The 17,299-nt window shown below is 41.0% G+C and overlaps 1 protein-coding gene across 1 annotated transcript in view; it reads left to right on the top strand.

Moving 5' to 3' along the window:
• Positions 1-17,299, top strand: part of TBC1D32 (TBC1 domain family member 32) — a 224,969-nt gene that overhangs the window by 73,089 nt on the left and 134,581 nt on the right. Inside the window, exons 23-25 of the mRNA XM_075063908.1 lie at positions 8,810-8,932; positions 11,403-11,511; positions 12,471-12,564. Of these exons, the coding sequence (XP_074920009.1) occupies positions 8,810-8,932; positions 11,403-11,511; positions 12,471-12,564 (326 nt within the window). The remainder of the gene's footprint in view (positions 1-8,809; positions 8,933-11,402; positions 11,512-12,470; positions 12,565-17,299) is intronic.

The raw sequence follows: 17,299 nt of genomic DNA, 5'->3' as shown, positions 1-17,299 counted from the left end.
GCACTTTGGTTCATGCTGCTAGATTGCATGCTGCAGTAGGCAACACAGTTCTCTTCAGTGCTGGACTCTTTTCCAAATCTCCCACCTCCTTAAGGGGGTTATTACTTAGGGAGTCACCTGAAGTGGAGTACCCACAGGGGCACTACTCAAAGAAGATGGAGCTGTCACTCACCTTGTGCAGTAACTGGATTTCTTTCAGATCTCTGTCCTTGTGAGTGTTCCACTACCTGCCCTCCTTCCCCTCTGCTTCAGTTTCCTCTGTAGGACTTTGTGGTAGAGAAAGAAAAAAGGGCAGTTCACGTGCTCAACCCTATATAGCCTCAGTATGGGACACAAGGATGTGCTGAATGGGCACTGCTACCAGATTTCCAGTCAAAGATGCAGGGCACATGCACACCTGAAATGAAGCACCACAGTGACATGCATCTTGAAGAACTCCAGTTGTTGCACAAAGTGGGTTAGCTCTCCTTACAGTTACAATGTCCTATATGCATTTTTTCCCTTTAGGCACAGTTATGCTTATATGGAATTCTAGAAAACCGTTAAGGTTTGTTTCAAAAGTCACATGTTTAGGAATATATTTCCCAAGAGTAACAAAGAGTCTTGTGGCACCTTATAGACTAACAGATGTATTGGAGCAGAGTGTCTGACGAAGTGGGTATTTACCCACGAAAGCTTATGCTCCAATATGTCTGTTAGTCTATAAGGTGCCACAGGACTCTTTCACTTTTTACAGATCCAGAATAACATGGCTACCCCTCCGATACTTTTTCCCAGGAGTATGGCTCTACAATGAAAAGAGGAATTAGGTAATTATTTCTAAATTTGTACAGTAAATATTTTGCAATGTTACAGTAATTAGGTTGTCATATGATACACCATGGTTAATGTGCTTTTTCCTTTTCATTCATTTCCATACAGAAATGTATCTCATATATATATTTCCAATGATTTACAGAACAAGTCAGGAAACAGATTTAGGAATGGGAGCTTTAACGGTTTACAGTGTACGTCTATCTGAAAATCAAGCAGCCTATTGAAATATGCCTCAGAGCAGTATGTGTTAGTCAATATTTCATCTACTTCACTCTATTCAAATGAATGCATTAAATTCCATAGAAGCTATGAGATGTGCAGACATACATTTGTTAGACAAATGTTATGAATTTGACATAGCTTCGAGGGTTTAGGAGATCCAAATACTAAACAATGTAACATGCTTTTCAGTTGTGCTTTAAAGATGATTCTCTGTTCTTTTGTACTGTAATATTCACTCTTTCTTTATCCACAATTGCATCTTAATGAAGGGCATAATAGTATCATTTTAAATAATTTGTTCAATTAATTGTACCTGTAGTATGTGTATTGTTAATGAGCTAAGTGTGTGAACTAATGTCTGAAACACAATGAAGGGAATATTAATTAATTTGTTCTGTAAGAGGGAAGCCTTCAACCTTCCACATTCCTCTGGCAGGTCAGTATACTATTTAAGTTGGCCTTTTTTTAAAAAAAACAAACAATGCCTTACATTATGCTCAGCAAATTTTAAAATTAATAATGTTTACCTTTTTAAAAATGATTCAGATTAAACCACAGTGACACTTTTCCATAAAGTAGTTTCATTTTTCATTTTTAAATGTTTGTAATATTCCTTTCCATTTGTGGATCTTGTTTTTCATTGTTGAATCATAAATTCTCTCATTAGTTTCAGATATTCTCCCGCGGTCCTGTTCTGCAAATATGCAGATACACCAGCAGCACTATATGGCCAATGCAATTATCTCCATTTTTAAACAGGTTAACAGTCAGCCAGTAAGAGTGGCTGATGGGTCTGATAACTCTTACGATTACTAAAATTTGATTAATACCTACTCCTACAAGGAATCCTGTGATGCTATTGGTCAATTACCCTCATGCTTCGCAAAATCCCTGTGAATTTACTTTTACTTAGGCATAACTATGTCTCCATGAAGGAAAGAAGGCCATAGACCGTGGCTTCTCCTGCCCCATGACTTGCATCCTTGGGATCTATGGTACACCCATAGAGGGTCTTTCTTATGGTCCAGGAAGGGAAGAACAACCTCCTGGAGGAGGTACTTCCCTCTCTCAACCCCATTTTAAGATCACTAGATCTTCTGAAAGCGAAAGACACTTCCTAGTGCTTTGGTTTTATTGCCACCAAACCCCAGTTTATATTCAGGCATTCCTAATTAGTATTTTGTTAATTTATTGTCAGATATTCTGGTTATTATTGTAGATGTGTTTTCTGTCTAGAAGGTAATGCATAGTTGCATTTTTTTTTTATGAAAAGCAAATACATTCTTGGGCAATTTTATAAGACTTTCAAGGATATGTGACATACTGTGATAATGTAGCTTTTCAATCAGTGAACTATAGATGACTACTTCTTCCATATCACAAGTGACCCTGAGGGTTAATGTAACCTTACCATGAAAAATACTATTTCAAACCTTGTTGCTTTACTTAATCCTTCCAACTCACATTTGTTGATACTTAATCAAATTAGAAAAAAAAAAAAAGTCAAGCTACTATGTTATAAACTAGCTATCTTTATAGCTGTTTTGGATATCCTCATTTAATAAATAAAAACAAGTTTTAGGTAATCTGACTGTACTTCCAATTTTGTTTTTCAGATGTGAAAAATTTAAATGAAGGGCCAAAACTGACAAGCTAGGTTTCATATAGGAAAATTATTCACCAGGAATTCTATTTGTCATAATTCCTTCTCCCATTTTAGCTAGCAACAATAGTTCTTCTTCGAGTGCTTGCTCATATCCATTCCATTCCAGTAGGTGTATGCGCCGCGCGTGCATGTTCGTCGGAGAACTTTTACCCTAGCAACTCCAGCGGGCCGGCAGGCCGCCCCCTAGAGTGGCGCCGCCATGGCAGGTGATATATACCCCTGCCGGCCAAACCATCACACTCAGGGCGACATACGTTTAGTGTCGACCCAAGCTGCGGGAGCTGAAAGCAGCCGGTTTACGTGGCTGGTGCGCGGAAAAAAGCGCTTCATCCCACCCGATGTCTTCTCCATACTGGTCATTCTAGGTATTACCTTGTCGCTCAAAGGAGCAGGCCTGAGCCACTGTTTCCTCTCTCCGCGTTTCACTTAGGGCATCTACCAAAAACTCTTTCACCCAGGGATGGTTTTTGTGGAAGAAGCTTGGGGTAGTTCTTCTCTACACCCAATGGTTTTCCAGATTCCTCAAAGGGCTGGAATGCCTTTACCCCGCAGGCGTCCGCCCCCCAGCCCCCTCCTGGGGATCTCAACCTGGGCTATCCTGTCTCATCGTCTCCCCCGTTTGAGCCGTCTGGCTAGCCACGGATTCCCTCTTACTTTATGTCTTGGAAGACGGGCGTTCTAGTTTTGGCGATCACTTCCTGCTCGGCGCCGTGGTCGGAGCCCTGCGCGCTCTCAAGTTGTGATCCCCGTATATATTTACGGGTGTTCCTGTGATCGGACGAAGGTGCCACTGAGCCGCAGACTGCCCGCATTTCTTCCCAAGGTCGTTTCTCCGGCCTTCCATGTCAACCAGACATATTTCTGCCTGTCTTCTTCCCAAAACCGCTACTTGGTCTCATTAAGGACCGCAGTTTACCACTCTTAGACGTGCCGCTCCAGAGCGGCTCGCCTTTACCATATCAGCGAACCAAACCATTCCGTAAGTCCGGCCCAAACTCTTGTGTGCCGATCGCGGAACGAGTTAGAGGAGTTACCAGTTTCCCTCTCAGAGGATTTCTTTTCCTCATGGGTAACGTCCTGTATACGGACCTTGTTAGACCTTGGCCCATCTTCCTCCGGGCAGAGTAACGGCCGCACCTCTTGTGTCTAACCCCGAGAGCCCAGGCTTCATCGGGTCAGCGTTCCTCGCACGGGTTCCGTTAAAATCCCCAGGAGACTTGACAGGGCAGCGCGACCTGGTCCTCAGTGCACACCTTGCTACCCATTTTGCCCATCCCTCGCCAGCCAATCATCAGTCCAGGGATTGAGCGGTATGAGCCTTCGGCTCTGCTAATTGTAATGTCCATGTCGTTTGCGCACGGGTGACTCTGCTCCGACCCCACCGCCTAGGTAAGAGCTTGGGGAATCACCTACTGGGAAATGCGATTATCCGACGCAAGCACATCGAAGAAAGAAAACCTAACGTGTGTTATTTACTTCACCTTTGTAACTGTTGTTCTTCGAGATGTGTTGGTCATATTCTCCATTCCACACCCGCCCTCTTTCCCCACTGTCGGAGTAGCCGGCAAGAAGGAACTGAGGAGCGGGCAGGCCGGCAGGGGTATATATCACCCACCATGGCGGCGCCACTCTAGGGGGCGGCCTGCCGGCCCGCTGGAGTTGCTAGGGTAAAAGTTCTCCGACGAACGTGCACGCGCGGCGCGTACACCTACTGGAATGGAATGGATATGAGCAACACATCTCGAAGAACAACAGTTACAAAGGTGAGTAACCGTGTTTTACAGGTAGCATTGTAATAGCCCACTCCCTGGCATTAGCTGTGATGCAGCATCATAGAATGCTATCTTGAGGGAAGAGAGAGCCAATGAGAGGACAGCTCACGCTGGGGAGGGTGCTTGAAATCCACCTGAAGGGGCAGTTGGAATAAAATCTGTTAGACAAGGAGAAGAATGTAGATGCTGAGGTAGCATGAGCACTGTTGTCTGGGTAGGAGAGGGGGCGATAAAATAAAAGAACAGGAGACTAAAAGTAGGGGACTGGGAAGTGAGAAGGAGGAAGGAAGGAAAATAGGAAAGGTTTCAGGTTAGGAGAGTAGAAAAAATAGACATAGGTATGTGAGAAGGCACTATTAGAGAAAGGATGTAGGGGGAAATAAAATCTACAGATATATTGGGGAGAGTGTCTAAAGGGAAAAATCTGAAAGGAAATATAATAGGTGAAAAAGCGAATTGATCAAAAAGCTGCGTTAGATGAAAACAGATCCAACAGTAAATGAAAAGCCCACCCACAAATGACCTACAGTAAATGAGTAGAGAGAGTGACTGTTTGAACATTTATTTAAGGAGTACAGTTCAAAGGTGCCTAATGGACAAGTGAGGGCCCACTAGGTGAAGAAACCCTACTTGTGGATAAACTCGATTCAAAGAGGTTCAGCCATGGGAACACTGAAGCCAAAGAGAAACAAAGAACAGGACAGCAAGAGCAGAGCTGGACCTACAGCTAAGGAGAGGAAAAATTTATTCTTCTCTGAAGTGACACAGTATATTGTTAAGTAATCTCTCTCGTTCTTGTTATTAGCAATGCATTTGGCACTACCTGCACCGCATGTACAAGCTCACAAAGGTTAATGAGTTGGTAACCTACAGTTTATTATTATAAGTAGTAAGTCTTTGGTAATATTCAATATTATTGATGCTCCTGATACAATTTTTAGGGTTTCCCTTATAAAGTTTTAACCATTTAAAATTATTCCTTTTTGGCTTTGCTTTTGTCTCTTTCACAGTTAGCATAGTCTAGCCTAGCTGGGTCACCACAGCAAGCAACGAAGGAAAATCAGTCAAAACTAGTACATAAAGAACCTATCTACCAAATTCCTTTCTAGTTAAAAATTTCCAGAGCAAAGTAATGGATGAGAAATTAAGGGGAAAAAAAATAAACCAAGAGATGCTTCTAAGTAGAGAGAGAAGTGATATAGGCTAAGAGGAAAGAAGATGCAACAAACAGAATTACTTATCAGTAATTCCCCTTGTTCATTCCTTCTTCTCCCATCTATATAGTGACAATTAAAGAGAGCAGATGTTGAGAGCAGAGAGTCAGAGGAGTGAGTTTACCTCATAGTAGCTTTTGGAACACCGAATAGCCAACAAAAGTCAGCAGAAGAGAAACAGATACAATGGCAGATCAAAATATAAGGAGATAACCAAGTGGCCACCTTGCAAATTTCAGAGGCAGATTCTTCTGCACTTAACAATTTTAGATGTAGCCGTTTATTTTAGTTCATAGGTTACAATCTCTTATACACAAAGTTACTGTAGTCTTGGTTGCTTTTGACACTTCTGACAACCTTCAAAGCAAATTGTCAAAGGTATTCCAACAAGTTCCTCATAAGCAAACCTGTACATAAAAAATGATTTTGATATAGCATTGATGTTGAATGCATTGCAATAAAATGTCTCTGATTACTCATAAGTAATCCAGGATAATAACTTTCATAGCACAAATATTTCACAAGAGTAGCTAAAGAAATACAAATATGATTTTCTTATTTCTTTTGGTTCAATAAATCTTTATAAAACATCAAATATAAGTATTGATATCCTCAGCATATCTGCATTCATACTTGGAATACATTAACAAATCAATATTTGTCTTGAAGGGTACATTTTATGAGTAAATCAAATATAAAACCACTATGCTACTAACAGAAATCAGATTAGGCAAAGGGCTGTACATTCTAAATGGAGTTTTGAGCTTGGTAAAGATATATAGGAAGAGTTGTTAATCTCACACAGAATTCATGAGTTGTACAGACATATTTCCCAAATTGTTACATGTTCCTATCAGGAGTAAGGCCCTGCAGGTGTTCCATCTCCTGACAGGTTTACAAATAAGCTAAGCTGCCTGGCGGACTGCCCTGCCTGATTGGCTGAGGAAACTAGCAGTCTGGGTCTTACGCCCAGCAGGAGCAGTAGCTTTCTGGCTGCTAAAAGCACACACTTGTGGATTCTTTGCCTCCCTGTGCTTGTGGCATTCCAAGCCTGCTACTGTCTTGCTTCTGTCCTGATATGGCCTAGACCCTGCCCTGCACCCAGCCTTTTTCCAGTCCTCTCTCAGCTTATTTTCTGCCTTGGAACCAGCCCTGCTTCTGCCTTCCCTGACTTCAGGTAATCTGGTTCTGATCCCTGTTTCCTATTAGTGGTTCTGACTCTGTCTTGACCCTTGGCTCTGGTATTTGGACTCTGGCTCTGATTCCTGGTTCTGACTCCTGTGCTATCCACTAGGGCTGACTCTTGCTCCAGCCACTAAGCCATACCACCTGTGATTCAAACTTGAGAAGTAGAGGAGGGGAATGTTAGCTTGAAGTATATTGTTTATATATAGTATATTGATTAATTTGATCCTTTTAATGTCTAATCTTGTGTAACATAGCCGAGTTCCATATGAATGCCCCAGTGGAGATTACTCATGGAATGTTTTGAATCAGCGCAATGCCATTCTCTTTCCTGGGCCAGATCTGCCCACTTTGGGGGTTGTTACTCTCTTCTGCCCACAAGCGGGGATGTTATGACTATTGTACGCTGTCAAACTCTACTCCTGGTAGTTTTCTCTCTATCGGGGAGCTCAGTCAGGTTATATGCTGGTGAAAGCGACCGTCCATTCTGGACTAAATTCATTCCGACATCTTTATAATAGTTGAAGTGTTCTTTTTCTAACTTGGCTATTTTAAACACATGAAATGTTGCAGTCTAGATGTTGCTGTTTCTTTTTGTGCTTTAGAAAAATGCTCAGAATGAACCTATGATCTCATAGATAGGCACAAGTTAAAAGAAAATAAATAGAAATACAATTTTTAACAGGATGTAAACTGAGCAGATCTGAGTTAAGAATAGTCATTTTGGTTATGCATTCCTTGGTTACTATCACTTGAATATGCAGGTATTAAATTATTGAGAGTATGACTCCTGAATTTTTCCTGTTTTCAAAAGAAACATATTGAAAACACTGACTAACAGATACAAATGTCAAATAATATGTATTTCCTAGGTTACAGCAGATACTATATGAATGCAAAATATAATGCTAATCAGATGTTATTCATGATGTGTTTTACTTCTATGATAAAAGAATGAAAGCAGCAACAAGAATTTTAGTGATATATTTTTCCATAAACAGGGCACTTCCGATTAAATAATTTTTGATGTGATGTTACAGTAACCAGATTTATGCAAAAAATACGAAGAAGTTTACAATTTCAGTGCTTCATATATTATCCTGGTGATACCTCAGATTCTACCATAGGTAACATCAAGCTAGAAAGAGAGCATTATCATTGTGAATTTTGCCTGATGTTATAAAATAAAATAGTACTTAACTTGCTGTCATGTGTTCTGGAGATTATCTTTACCTACCAGAATGTTCTGACATAAAAAAACCCCAGATGCATTGTTTTACTCGCATGCTAAATCTTTTATTGTCTTTGATCTTTGCATGAAATTTGATTAAACAATAGAGTACTTACAGTAGAGAATATAAATTTGTGTTTTTTATCTTGACTCTTTTTCAACTGAACTTAATTAGAAGTTACATCAGGAACGTAGTCAATGTTGTATCATTTCTTGACATTTCAGAGCATTGGTTGTTTTATTAATTTCACATCATGCTTATTTTCTGTGAGGTGCAGTCCGCAGACTAAACTGACCAGCATATGTTTGTGAATGTTTTTTTACAGTTGTTCAGTATAAATTAAAAATCTATTTGGAGCTAGTCTCGAGTTGCGTAACCCCGAGTAAACAAAGTGGCTGCTAAAGGGATATAAAGGAATGCTTTGTCTCTTAGTTCTGTCCGGGTTTCTTAAAGCATAGATACTGGAACAACTTTTATAGTGAGGGTGATGAAAGCCATTAAAACAAAACTGTAAACTCTCCAAATGATGGAAACCACTTCAAACCAGGGAGTGCTGCCTCTCCCCCAGCACTTCTAGTTCCAGCACCTATGTCTTAAAGCACTTTTTTTTACTTTGAGATCTCATGTTTATTCTGGTCTGCCTTAGTCTGTATTAACAGATTCCTAAATCATGCTGTTATTTCAATGTGTGTCCTTCTACAGGTTGTTAAATGTGCTGTGCTGTGATCTAGATACACTTCTACTTTTAGAGTCTCAATATAAACTATCACAAGTGCTTCTAAATGCCCAGAAGGAGAACATCATAGAAACTTCTGAAGGACCTGGGTAAGAAATGATCAGTATAAATATGATGTTATTTAGACTCAGTCCAGCAAATACTTACACATTTGAATAGCTTTATTCATACAAATACTCTAAATGAAATCAACTAAACTCCTAACATACGTAAAATTATTTACATGCATGTTTGCAAGATTGAGGCCTTAATATTTAATAGTAAAAAAATGCAAAATTAACCAACTGAAAAAAAGAGAAATGTGTTGCCTTTAGTCTCTTTAATATACAGTAATCCTAAAGGCAACTTGTAATAATAGCAGGCACAACATTTTCAGATGTTAATATGTTGTATTATTAAAGGACCCTTATAAAGGTCTGTGGTAGTGTGAGGACTCACCTGTGCAGCGCCTCCTGCTGATAGTCCTGGGAATTAGCTGTTCACCACCCCAGAGCGCCCTCTGTAGTCTGGTGTCTCTCCTGTCGCTGGCCCCCGTGTCCGTCCTAGACCCCGGTGCCCTTTTACATCAGGGTTCTGCCCCCTGCAGTAACTCACAATCTGGGTATCCCCTCCCTGGGGAACCCCCAACCCCCTATCTCCACCTTGCCTGCAGCCTGGAGTTTTATCTAGCTGGAGCTCCCCAGCTCCCTCTGCCCTTCCCCAGCACTGTCCCACCTCAGGTACCCCACGCAGCTCCTAGGTAGTCAGTTCCTTCTCTCTCATAAGCTAGAGAGAGAGTGTGTGTGTGTGAGCTCCTGGCTTACAGCCCAGTTATAGGACCAGCTGTGGCCTGACTGGGGCATGGCCCCAGCTGTGACTGTTTCCCCAATCAGCGTAGCCTTTTCTCTCAGCTCTGGCCCTCTTCAAGGGCTGGCTTTTAACCTCTTCTTAGCTGGAGCAGGGTGACCACGCCGCTACAAGTTCTGATATGTACAAATAAATATACAATGAATTTTCCTCTTTGTAACCTCAGCCCTCTCTCCTCCTCTTATGACTTCTAATTGCTAATTACCAAAGTAAAATTATCTTGTGTAAATAGACCACATTCTCCTTAAAGAGAAGCCTGCAGAGCAGCCCCATACAGCACAGAGTGATGAAACGTTACTAAAATTAGAAGTCAGTTTGTTCTTTAGCTCTCTCAATATGTTGCACATTAAGAACTTGTCACAGTATTTACATATGTGATCGGTATAGAGCTGAGACTCTAACAGTATGACCTAGATCCTCAACTGGTTTATGTCACTGATTTATACCAAGTGAGGATTGGGCCTATTATCTTTCTAAATAATGGCTGCACACTGTTCTTATAGCAGACTCTGTATATGAAAAGTGAAAGTGTTTTTCCTTTCTAAAACAAATTTCTTTTGGACTAGATTGTGACTTTAGGCACAGTCTTGAGCAACAAGTGGCATGTACGCTCTGAATCACTATGCCCTCCATGCTTTATTTTGCTCCTGGAGTAGTAATATGCTTCTGGCCTATATCAGCAGCAAATTTTAACCCCCTCACTTGAGCTCAGGTGCTCTAGCCACTGAATTGGCAGGTGTAACCAAGGGCCCCCAAATTCTCCATCCCAACCCACCCACTTGCTTCTCATCTGCCTCAGGTGGGAAGTAGGCATGTGCCCAAGACCCCGGGTTCCTTTAGCCAACTTAGGGTTGTGAAGTTGTTTTTACTGGCCTACTAGTAACTGAAAGCCCATGCTGTAACACAGATGTAATTTGTGAAGTCAGAATGACTTTGCTTCTCAAGTTTATGGTTTTATGGTATGTCTGAGGGCTGGGGAATGTGTGTTGGCTGGTAGCTTTCTGGTGATTTGTTTGGGTGGTGAAAAAGAGTTGTGTGTTTGGGGTTATTCTGTGTGCTGGCTGTATTGATTTATCTCTGGAGAGCTGTGCTGGGAGATTTTTGTTGATTTGTGTGAGATGCAAATGAGGGGTGTGTACTGTCATGAGAGGCTGCGTGTGTTTGGGTTTATTGTGAGTGCTGGTTTTGTTGTGTGGGTGGATGCTTTACAAGTGGCAGTTGGGACAACTAATCCACAATCTGTGCAGTCTCCCTCATACAGCTAATGAAATTGTTGCATGCAAATTGTCTTTAAGTTGGTGATTGATTGAGTTACCTCTGATATCACAATGATCTAGGACTCTTGGCATGGAATAGATACATGGCTTGCTGTCACATAGGTAAAATTCATAAAGTCAAAATGGCTGAGAACTTAAAAAACAAATAGACATGAACTACAGATCCCAGTGATGATCGAACCTTGGGATAGTCTGAACAAAAAGAGCACTCAACCATGCTTGTAGCTGTTGCTTCAGTCTGACTCAGCAGACATTCTAGTCGTAGAGTGACAATCCTGGAATCTTATTATATAGATTTTTCCTTACACAAGTATGTAGTCCTAGTCACAGTCTAGGTCTATAATTAGTTTGTCCCTAGAATTATTAGCATCCTTAAGAATATTTTCTGAGAGCAGTACTCAAAGGTAAATCAAGTTTGTTTGTTTTGTTTTTTCAGAAATGTTATAATTGATGGTCTATCGGTAGAGAGAAACCATATTCTTGTTAGGATAAATCTTACAGGAGGACCAGCGGAACGGATTTTGCCTCAGAGAGTACTAAATAAGGTTAGAGGGGAATGTCTAACAATTGTTCTTGTGCTGATCATAGGACTTCAGTATTTCTACTGCTAATTCACAATATAAATATTATTTCGCAGCAAGAGACAACAACTGCCTGCACATCAAGAGTGTTAACACCTTCCATTGCAAGAAGAGATTTGCTTAGCAAAGATGTTATTTCTAGTGTCAGTGGGCTACTAAGTGCTTAGGTAATGCCATGTTCATGTCAGATTATCAATTTTTTTAAATAAATATCTGTTACTCTAACTCTGGAAGTGATTTTTTTATTCTGTAATAGATTTCTATCTGGAACATCTTCCTTTTATCAGATTTTTTTTTACCAATGGGCATAGTTTGTGAGTAGAATGGGGGGCATGACCCCCTAAAACTGCAAGCCTTGGGCAGGTATGGAATTTGTCCCCCATGCGTGGCCCCGTTGGCCAAGCTAGAACTGCCCTCTCAAATATATGCCTATGGTTTTAACCTGCTTGCATTTCATCTGCACTATCAAATACTTGTATCTCTCATCAGTATTCTCACAGTGCGGATTTGTTAAGCAGGTTCTTTTGTTAAGTGCTATGGTTTTCTACAGACTGTCACTCTCATAAGGAGAAGATGGAAATTACTGTCAGCACAGAAAAGACAACTAGATCAATATATAAAATTAGAAATACAGTATTTCTTTTGAAAGCTATAATTTTCCTTTCAATGAAAAAAATATTAAATTCAGAATTGTTAACAATAGTTACCAGAGCAAGTTGCTTAAACCTTCTGGCTCATATACTTATTGGATTTCATATTACTTTTAATTATAGAAAATCATACAATTAAATTGTAGTATCAATAATTCTGACAAATCTGTTGGAGATTCATTGTACAATAAGCAAACTTTACCTGTGGATGAGTCGGGTAAACTGCTATTAATTTACCTTCTGATATCACTTTGTTTTGTTTCTTTTTTCTAGGGCACTGATCCATATCCCTGGTCAATGTTTTCATCATACCCCTTGCCAAGGTGCTATCTTTCAGAAGCTCCTAGGAAAGCTGATTTTAGACAAGGTACTAAATATATTAAGAGTTCTGATTCCAAACAAACATTTTATGTCAGTTTATTTTCATTCTTTTCTTAGAATGAAATCTTATAAATAGCCTGGGATTTATATTATTGGAACCATTTGTGACCAATGGGTGAATTTGTTTTTAGTTGTTGCTTTGTATACCAATCATTCTGAAAAGCTCTGTTTAGTAATCCATTTCTTATGCAAACCTCAAGATTAACTTTTTGGCTAATCTAAGGTGGGAGACACATGAGACATAAACATATCATTTTGTTTGGCAGCTGGAGTAAAACAATAAATTTAAGATACAGGATTTCTTTTGTACTCTATTTCTTGATTTGGGTCTCTGTTTGCAGAGAGTGGTGATGTGTGAAATACACAATGTTTATAACAGTTGGTTCTTGCACTGAGAATCAGTGTGGAATGTATGCAAAGTGAGTAGTCTGTTGTAGATTTATCTAGACAAAGCATATACAGAAACCATTTTAAGGTTTTATATTGAGCACATAGTAAACTAGAACTTGGTGAATAAATTATAATGAATAATTTCTCATGTGGAATTTGCCTCTTCAGTTATCTGTCAGCAGATCACAACATACTCAGATGTATTCATGATGAGAAATTTATTTGTAAATTTATTCAGCAAGTAATTCTTTCTCTCTTGGTCATTCACAATTATTCAAATCGTGAATACTTGGAAATTAGACTAAGGTGGCCATGATTACTGCTTTCTTCATTTCCTGGCCTGAGATTTTGTTATAGCAAAAGTTGGCTTTTGAAAACCACCGTCTGCATCTGTGCACCGTGCCCCCCTTCATTCTCCACCCCACTTCCCAATCTAGGAAAAGTAGGAGTTGATAAGAATCTCAATTTTGTATTTTTAAGATAGTTTCTAGCACCATCCCCCTTTTTTATTATGTTAGCTTTGAAAACATAAACTGATGTAAACCAGTTTCTAAGGTTGAAACAAAAATAGATTATATTTGTGGAGTGAGTATTGGAAATGGTGAACATTTGTTTTGCAAGGTTGCTCAAATGTTATGGCAGACTTTAGACAGGGTCCTCTTCTTTCCAGCCCACGAGCTGGTGCACAAGGATTAAAATGATAGCAGATCCATTTCTTCCCTTTCTCTAGCTTGTGGTCAAATGTAAGAGTCCTTGTTGAGCACAAATTAGAACCGACCAGCAAATAGTTTGGGCCCACTCTAGATTTTAAAGAAGTCTAGATTCATGGAAAGCTTTAAGACTACTGAAGTCAGGAACAATGAGCTTCTTTTCCACAGCCCCATACTTTACATGATATGTGCATGAAGCTATAATGAGACATAATTAGAACTTTAGAGCTGCCTCTGACAATGACACTGGTGGTGGTGAAGAGGATGGTCTAAGTGGTTGTTTTAATGAAAAAAAAAATTATGAGCAAGCCCCTTGAAGAACTCTGAACCTAAAGAATATGGAAAACAAGGGAAAGACAAGCCAGAGAGGATAGGAAAGAAAACTTTATCAAAAGCCAACAATAAGAACAAAGAACAAGAATAAGCTAAAAAAACACTGGAAAGAAAAAGGGCAAGGCTAAAGTAAAAAGAGGAGAAAAAGGAAGAGAAACGGAAATGAAGATCCAAAGAATGACACTGAACATTAGTGGAGAACAAGCTGTAAATGTGGCAGAATTCTCCTGTTAGCTAACTCAGAGGTCTTCCTCTTAAAATTAAATGTGAAGCCCTCACTAGTCTTTCTGATATATTAAAATATGTTAGAAGTTATGCAAGTCAGTTACTAGTTAGACACTAGTTCTGTCATCTTCTTGCTACCCCATGCAACCGCATAGAAACGTTAGATAGTTCAGGAAGAATTAGTAGCAAGAGAACCCGGTGTTCTCTCTGAGCAAGAGAATAAAAATTGGTCTTCAGCCAGAGACTATTACCAGCAGAAACATAGCAGAAGTCGTGCAGAGCACACAGGAGCAATAGGTACCACTTCTAAAGAAACTTATGAACTATAGCAGGACAAATTTACAAAGAGTTTATGGTATAAGTCTCTAGTAGCCCTGAAAGTCGTTAGAAGTCCTTTCTTCCCCATCCACCTTTCCAACCACCTCAGTGCCCCCTCCCTCTTGTTCAGCATGCCTTGGATGCTGATGGCAACAGGATTCAGTGACAGTTACTGCTCAACACTGTTAGGGCCTCTCATCTATAGAGAGTAGCTATGGACTAGTAAATTTTTTTCCTTAAGATCTCCAGCAGTCACTGCATTAGTAATGGCAAGGAGGTAGTAATAAACTTAAAAAAGGGGACTGTTTTTTCATAACAAAACCACCAAAAGTATTGATAATCTGAGGGGAAGTCAAAGAAACATGGGTTAAAAAACAGCCGTTTCTCCTCCTCCTCCTCTTCAGATTCCTTGTCATTTGAAAAAGAGGAATTCTTCTTTGAGTGATCGTCCCTATGGTATTCCACCATGGGTTATGCACCATGTGCAAGGAGTTGGGGAATTTGAAACCAGTCTCTGTTGGTCCATGCATGTGTCCTCGCTCACCATGTGCCTTCAACCGAGGAAATAAAGTGTTGGGAAATAAAGTGTTGCTTCTCGAGTTCCTTCTCACCACTTCTGGATTGGGACCTTTCATTGTCTGCATCATTGGCTTCATTCTGCAAAATAAAAATAATCTAGTTTGTAAATAGTTTTTAATAGTTTTAATTGTTTAGCATTAGAATAGTTTCCCGGGGGCATTTTCCCCTCCATCTCCATACCCAGTTCAGTTACTGGACTATGCCCAATACTCCAGAATTTAAACACTCTGCTTCCTGCCCGTGATTCTTCTATGTCAGTGATGACCACCAACACTGCTTGTACTGCCTTGGGGAAGCTCACATGGGTAAGATGCAGTATCTTCCAATTGTTCCCTAGCTGTACCTGAGAAGAGTGGGAACTTTGTCACCTGGAACTGGGGTACTACTGAGCCCACCGCCCTGGGTTCCATTTACACTGCACTGCTGTGCAGCCTGCCAAGCCCTCCCACAGGTCTCACACTGCACTTTACCAGCACATAAACAGGTAGGGACACACCTCGCTGCAGCTACACACACAGAGGCTGAAATCAACTCTGCATGGAAAGGCTCAGCTAAGGCACTTCCCAGTTCCTAAGGCATGCACCCCCTTCTGGAGTGTAAACCCAAAATTATACCATTTTTTGCTGCACAGAGAACTGTACAGCATAAGGTCATGAAATTAACCCTCTCTCTCAATGTGGAGAGGAATATACACAGCTTTCTGCTCCAAGTTATGATTTCAACACACTGGTTTTAGACAAAACAAAACAAGTTTATTACCTACAAAAGATAGGATTTTAAGTGATTATAAGGCAGTGGCGGGCAATCTGCAGCCTGTCAAGGTAATCTGTTGGTGGGCTGCGAGACAGTGTTTACATTGACCGTCCTCAGGCATGGCTGCTCACAGCTCCCAGTGGCTGCGATTCGGTCTGATTCAGCAAGGAGTGGGCCTCCTGCTGTGAAGTCCAACTCTGGTGTGGGATAATTACCCCCCACAGACCCCAAGGTTGGATATTGTTGGGAAGCTAGGAAGTACTCTCATAAGCATGAGTTTTCCTCTAAGTCACTTCAAAGAAATTGGATTTGGCTGTAAACAAACCCACCAACTCAGCCTATGAGGACTTAAGACATACTAAGTTCCAGTTGCATGACCAGAAAGAACAATGTTCCATTGGTACAGGTATCCCTGGCTCTTCCCAAACCCCAGGATCTGTCAGCACCAACGGATTCCAATCACTGCCAACTTCAGGTACCACCCTCCTTCCCGGCTCCGATGGTCTGGACAAGAAGAACCCCTCTCACATTGGGGAGAGCTGAATCTGTGGCCATCCCCACAAGACATTTTCGCTCTTCTGAATCCAGAATCCCCTTCTCCATTGGGGCCCTCCATTTCCAGGGGAATAATATCACCTCTGAGGGTATATCTACACTACAAAATTAGGTCAAATTTATAGAAGTTGTTTTTTTTAGAAATCGTTTTTATACAGTTGATTGTGTGTGTTCCCACACAAAATGCTCTAAGTACATTGAGTCGGTGGACTGCGTCCACAGTACCGAGGCTAGCGTTGACTTCCAGAGCGTTGCACTGTGGGTAGCTGTAGGTAGCTATCCCGCAGTTCCCTCAATCTCCGCCGCCCATTGGAATTCTGGGTTGAGATCCCAATGCCTGATGGGGCAAAAATAGTGTTGCGGGTGGTTCTGGGTACATGTCGTCAGGACCCCCATTCCCTCCCTCACTCCCTCCATGAAAGCAACGGCAGACAATCATTTTGCGCCTTTTTTCCTGGGTTACCTGAGCAGACGTCATACCACGGCAAGCATGGAGCCCGCTCAGCTCATCATCACCATACGTCTCCTGGGTGCTGGCAGATGTGGGACTGTGTAGCTACACAATAGCAGCTCATTGCCTTTTGGCAGCAGACAGTGCATTACGATTGGTAGCCACCATCGTTATATTCCTGGGTGCTCTTTTAGTTGACCTCAGTGAGGTCGATCGGGGCGCCTGGGTAGACATGGGAGTGACTCAGCCAGGTCATTTCCATCTTCTGCCGAGTACCCAGGTGATGACGATGGCTGGCACTCATACTGCACCGTCTTCTGGCGAGCAGCTAGGAGATAATGATGGCTAGCAATCATAATGAAGCATCTTCTGCCGAGCACCCAGGAGACGATGATGACTAGCAGTCA

The sequence above is a fragment of the Chelonoidis abingdonii genome, chromosome 3 (assembly GCF_003597395.2).
Source record: "Chelonoidis abingdonii isolate Lonesome George chromosome 3, CheloAbing_2.0, whole genome shotgun sequence".
NCBI classification, from domain to species: Eukaryota; Metazoa; Chordata; order Testudines; family Testudinidae; genus Chelonoidis; species Chelonoidis abingdonii.
Note: the sequence above shows the minus strand (reverse complement) of the source record. Positions and strands in the feature narration are given on the sequence as shown.